Raw genomic sequence first — 6,082 nt, 5'->3', positions numbered from 1 at the left:
CATCGCCAGGCTACGCCAGCACGGCAACACTGTGGCGCGCTGTCTGTTCTCCGGTTCCGCTCGGATAGATGGGTCCGGTGAACAAGCGTGGCACGTCGCAGCCACACACGGGTCTGGAGCTAGTACCACACCAACGCCGTGCGTCAGTGTCTCTGTGCACTGTACGTGCCGCCCGGCATGGCCGTTGGTACGTGGCGTGGTACGAGATCCTACTCCATGCTGACTTCGTAAAAAAAACAATCATTTACTAGTCAGAAAACGAAGACCGACAATCAACATGTCACACTTTGGAGTCAATCATCGCAAGCCTTCAAGTTTAATCAGGAAATTCTGTTCTTAAACGGCAAGGGGACGGCGCACGAATCTTTGGTTGTTGGACGAACTTCTGTCAGACATAAACCTGCTTATTAAGAGTAGTACTCCAGTAAATAACACAACTTGTTCTCTCGTCCTGCATGAATAGAGAATGTTTCGAACTGCACGATTCCAAGTCTCCAGCGTTTTCGAGATTGGAACGCTCTAACTAATGCCCGGCACAACGAGAGGCTGCTAATCAACTGATGGGCCTGTTCCAACAGATTAAACCTTTTCCTTAAAGACTCGATCAGCACCAAAAATAATAATAATTGTGGTCATGAAGTTCTGCTGCTGTGGCTAAGTATGAACAGAATATATACAGTACACACTGTCAGTTCCAGTCTTATGTGTTGATGTGATTCTCCGAACTGCAAGTTTAAGATGACACCTGATCCGATAGAACTGTAGGAAACAGTGATTGTTCGTTTAGGAACGAGAAACGGATTTATCAGGATCTAGCTAGTAAGTTAATCCATGCGTGCAAAATGAGAATCAGTGGGGTTGTCCACAAATCATGAGATCTTTTTAGAGCATGCAGTTACAGTACTTTATTTTAGCCCTTGTTTAGTTCGCGAAAAGTTTTCCTAAAAAGTGCTACAGTATCCATCACATCAAATCTTGCGATACGTGCATGAAGCATTAAATGTAGACGAAAAAAACTAATTGCAAAGTTTGGTTGGAAATTGCGAGACGAACGTTTTGAGTCTAATTAGTCTATGATTGAATACTAATTGCCAAATAAAAACGAAAGTACTACGGTAGCCAAATTTCCAACTTTTCACCAACTAAACACGGGCTTAACTGAAGGCCATGGTTTCATCCGTCGGTAGCCTAAAATATTCTTCAGAGATTTAACTGTCTTTTCTCTGCCTAAAATATTCTCTGCTGCGCGTCTTGGATTTTAGGGCAATTCAGCTGCGGGATCTGACTATTGCTGGCCGTGCTGCTTGCACGGCAACGAGCATGGCACTGAATTTCATGTCTGCATTGTTGGCTCGGTGTCGGGGCGAGATGAACAGCGAAAACTGTCACCACTGCTGTGAGGATGATTGATGATTGACTGGACAGCGGCCCTCACCTACAAATTTAATGCCAACGTAATTGTTTCATAATGGCCTGCTATTAGCTGCATTAGTCCTCTAACCAAGCCAGCTATTCATGTCGTTAAGACCTAACAGAGAAATCGAGCAGCTTAACCAGTATTTTTGCTCAAGAGGCAGAACTAGCATAACTGTACTTACACGGCCTGTTCGTTTGGTCGTAAATTTCCAGTCAGAACAGTATTTTTCTCACACCAAACCAGCCATCAGTAATAATCCACGATCGTATACGATCGTTTCAGTCCCAGCCGAACAGGCTGACAGTTGCCCAGCATGTTAGTAAAGACTGTGGATGAGATTACTTGAAGCATAGTAATTCTCAAACAGTGGACCTTTTTTAGACGATCTTATGGAGTTATCATTATCATTCGTTTAGAAGATCATAGAGAGTTTAATCTGACCCGTTTTCTTATGGGCTAAAGTTCGTGCCAATTACGATCCACATATGACATGCCTGCGCAACGGGCTATACTGTGGACCGAATTCATCACTACTAGATCGTTGGGGGCCCAAAATAGATCGGTGGAGCAACAATACCTAACCCCACTGTGCCCCCAAGAAAGATGGGCTAAATCGCGTAGAAGCCCATTTTGCTCCGGCATGAGTCCGTGATGAACTTCAGCGTTGCTCGGCCCATGTTGCTTGGGCGCAACTGATCGGAAGCGAGTAACGCTTCGACCACCAATCTTGATCACGTAGGCTATATATTGCCTCTTAGTTATTTAGTTTGCATTGATAGCTATTACCATAGTTTTTTTAACTTCCGTTACAATATACTCCTACAGATAACATAAATTTAATAATGGTAGAAAAATAAAGAGAGGAACCGGATGGCTAGACGGCGGGGTGATCGGCGGCGCGCTGCTAGCGTCCGACTAGTGAAGAGTGGCTGCATCTTCCACGTTCCACCTACCACCGTCCACCCCGCCGTGCCGTGCCGTGCCGTCCATGTGGACCACGCACCAAGCGTTTTCCATGCGCGGGGAGCGTCGCCCAAAATACAGCCGTTGCGACGGCCGCAGCAGACGGTCTCTCGTGTCGTCGTCCATTGGATTCCACTCCACCCGTCCCAAGGCTAGTAACGGATATGCCACTAGCACAGATTTCGTGTGGGACACCGTATCACTGATTTGTGGGACCCACCACTGAGCACCATCAGCCGCAGCCGCACCTTCTCCGGGCACTGTACGCTTCTGACTGCGCCCCCCCTTCTTCCTCCTCACGCCGCTCCATCCTCCAAGCCGTCGCCATCCGTGCGATATCTGTTCGCAGTCTCAGTCACCACTGTGCTACTGGAATGGCGCCGTGCTGCCTGCTCCAAATCGACCGGGGGCTCGAACGCCCCCGTGCCTTTCGCCTCGCCGCGGCGCTGTGCGCGGCTGTGGTCGCGCTAGCGCTGGCGCCCGCCTCGGATGCCACGTCGGCGTCGCTTCTGGGCATCAACTACGGCCGCGTCGGGAACAACCTCCCGCCGCCGCAGTCCGTCATGCCGCTGCTCGCGGGCCTCGGTATTGGCCGCGTGCGGATGTACGACGCCGACCCCACCGTGCTGCGCGCGTTCGCCCGGACCGGGGTCGAGCTCATCGTCGGCGTGCCCGACGAGTGCCTGGCCGCCGTGGCCGACCCAGGCGGCGCGGCGCAGTGGCTCAAGGAGAACGTCGTGCCCTTCCTGCAGGACACGAAGATCGCCGTGCTCGCCGTCGGCAACGAGGTGCTCACCGGCGCGAACAGCTCCACGCTGTCGCGCACCCTCCTCCCGGCGATGCAGTCCCTGCACGGCGCGGTGGCCGCGCTCGGCCTCGACAAGCAGATCACCGTCACCACGGCGCACAACCTCGGCGTGCTCGGGACGTCGTACCCGCCCTCGGCGGGGGCCTTCCGCAAGGACCTGCTCCCGTACCTCTGCCCCATCCTGGACTACCATGCCAGGACCGGCTCGCCGTTCCTCGTGAACGCGTATCCCTACTTCGCCTACTCCAGCGACCCCAGGGGCGTGCAGCTTGACTACGCGCTGCTCGACCCGGGCTTCGCCGGCGTGCAGGACCCCAACTCCAGGCTGCACTACCCCAACCTCCTCGTGGCGCAGGTGGACGCGGTGTACCACGCCATCGCGGCGGCCAACACCGCGGCGTCGCGGGTGGTGGAGGTGCGGGTCTCGGAGACCGGCTGGCCCTCCGCGGGGGCCGCCAACGAGACGGCCGCGACGCCGCAGAACGCGGCGCGGTACAACAGCAACGCGATGCGGCTGGTGGCCGAGGGCAAGGGCACGCCGCTCAGGCCCGGGGCGCCGCTGCGCGCCTACGTGTTCGCGCTCTTCAACGAGAACCTCAAGCCCGGGCTGGCGTCGGAGCGCAACTACGGCCTCTTCAAGCCCGACGGCACGCCGGCGTACGAGCTCTCGTTCAAGCTACCGCGCGACAACTCCACCTTTGGTCACGGCGGTACCGGCAGCGGCGGCGGCGGGTTCGGCGGTAACGGCAATGTCAATGGCAATGGCAGCAGCGGGAACATTAGCGGCGGCGGAAACAGCGGCTACTACGACATCTCGGCTTCGGCACGTGACACTGCGGTGAGCTCTGATTCTGCCCTTCTCTCCCCCAATTGTTCTTGATTGCAGGGATCATGTTTTTTTTATCTGTTCCGTTGGTGTCTTTCTGCAAAAGGAGAAGATATTTCAGGTGGGCGTACTAGCAGTTTTAGCGCTCGAGAATGTCGTGCAATGGTCATCATCCGAGTAAATGTCGTAGGTAGACTATATTCTGTGCGGACATTAGACGGTGGAATTAGAAAGTTTGCTGCATGATCAACACCAAATTGTATATTCCCTGATCCCCCACCGCGTGCACATCCTCCTGGCCTCCTGGGTATCGGCAAAGTGGATAGGATGACGTGGACGCTTAAATCACCATCAACACGATTCTGCTGTCGCTTTTTCAGTACATGGTCTTTGTTTAGTTTAAGGATGCCTGAATGATCTGAAGATCTTCACTTGTTCATATACCAGGAAAATATGTGTAACATGAAAACTAATTTCAAAAACACACTTCTGTATGTGGCTACATACATGGATGCACTACATATATGCCAAGTTTCAAACCTTTTTGTGTTACGAAAATATATTTTTTGAATTACTTTTCATGTTTCTACCGAAGGTATGATTTTCACCACATATTTCCGAGTCCATACCTGCATCCTGAGGTAAGGGCGATTTGGTGTCAGCAGAAACCAACAATAGATCTAGAAGTTTCACTGCAGTGGCTACAGTACTTGTTTGGAGGTACCTGCATGCTGCATAGCGCTTGCACATTCGCACCAGGACCACAGATGCAGTCCAACACTTGATGAAATTTCTTTAGAAATGGGTGCCGACGAGTGTCTCCCCACTACTTTTGTCGTGGCTGATCTGCTTGTTGTTTGCCGTGGCTGGAATTTCATTGCTCAGGCTGTTCCTAATGATGTGTTCCTCGTTTGTTTCCGGCTGTGGTCAACAGGGCTACTGGTGGACGTGGGCGCAAGCGGCAATGGCAGGAGCAATAGCCGTCCTGACAGTGTAGCGCCGCCCTCAGCGCCTTTATGCACGGCAGATCGTCAAGGGTAGGTAGGTGGTTGCCGGTTGCCGTCCTGGGGCAGCAGCCGCCTGATTTGCTGCTGCTCGTATGCTGTGGTTTCAGAGACCGACCTGTGAGCTGTGACTTTGAGTGACCTTATAAGCTCCTGGAGTTCTGGTGGCATCTAAGCACTCCTAGTTAAGCAGCGCTGGATCAGTTTTGCCTGCCTTCTTGAAAAGAAAACCTTTCGAAGTACCGGTAACGCCCCGGTAAAAATCCACTAAAATAGTGCTGCGCTGCTTCGTTGTAGACAACGCTGTTAATTTCGGTCTTTAGGTGCAATCTGGAGGTCCAATCTGCACTTAGTAAAACTAGTGTACGATCTACAGGAAGATCAAGAGGCCTAGAGGGGGGTGAATAGGCCTGTAAAAATTCAACTCAAAACTCTGTCAGAATAGAGGGTGGCACTGCCGCTCTTCAAAAATAAATCTAACACAGCTGAGATTTTACAGAGATGAACCTGGCTCCATTAGCTGTTTAATCCTGCAATAAAAAGATAAGATCCAGTTCGAAGATTGAATACCACAGAAACTTCACACAAGACTGGATCGAGCAACCAAACCCTAACATCAGCTACCAAAGAGCTAAACCAGCAAGTAAACAAGATGAAGCACGCGAGACACAAGATTTATCCCGTGGTTCAGCTCACCACAAAGGTTTGCCTAAGTCCACGTTATTGAGGAAGCCACAAAAGGCTTGGGCTTACCACAAAGGCTTGCCGTACCCTCGTTCTCAAATCAAGAGGATAAACTCTTAAAGTGAGAGGTGATTTCTTAGCTCTAAGAATGAGGTTACAAACCTCCCAAGACTGCCACACGAGTTGGCAAGCCCAAGGGCGACGTCTAGCCGGCTAGGAGCAAGCTCCAAGAGTAACAAACTCTAGAACTGCCGGCCAAACATGAACCAAATGCTCTTAGACTTTGAGAATCAGTGGATCTGCTCTCCAATCGAGTTTTGCTGCCTTTTCTCTTAAGTTTTAATGGTTGAAATCAAGGATTTGCTTGAGGGATGAAGGAG

General features: G+C 51.6%; 1 protein-coding gene across 1 annotated transcript; it reads left to right on the top strand.

The window, feature by feature from the left end:
* Positions 1-2,670: 2,670 nt before the first annotated feature.
* Positions 2,671-5,353, top strand: LOC136532148 (glucan endo-1,3-beta-glucosidase 10-like). The gene is made up of 2 exons (XM_066524754.1): positions 2,671-4,026; positions 4,949-5,353. The coding sequence occupies exons 1-2, from the start codon at positions 2,755-2,757 to the stop codon at positions 5,009-5,011; spliced, it is 1,335 nt and encodes a 444-aa protein (XP_066380851.1). The 5' UTR covers positions 2,671-2,754; the 3' UTR covers positions 5,012-5,353.
* The last annotated feature ends 729 nt before the right edge of the window (positions 5,354-6,082 follow it).

The sequence above is a fragment of the Miscanthus floridulus genome, unplaced genomic scaffold (assembly GCF_019320115.1).
Source record: "Miscanthus floridulus cultivar M001 unplaced genomic scaffold, ASM1932011v1 fs_532_1_2, whole genome shotgun sequence".
Lineage (NCBI taxonomy): Eukaryota > Viridiplantae > Streptophyta > Magnoliopsida > Poales > Poaceae > Miscanthus > Miscanthus floridulus.
Note: the sequence above shows the minus strand (reverse complement) of the source record. Positions and strands in the feature narration are given on the sequence as shown.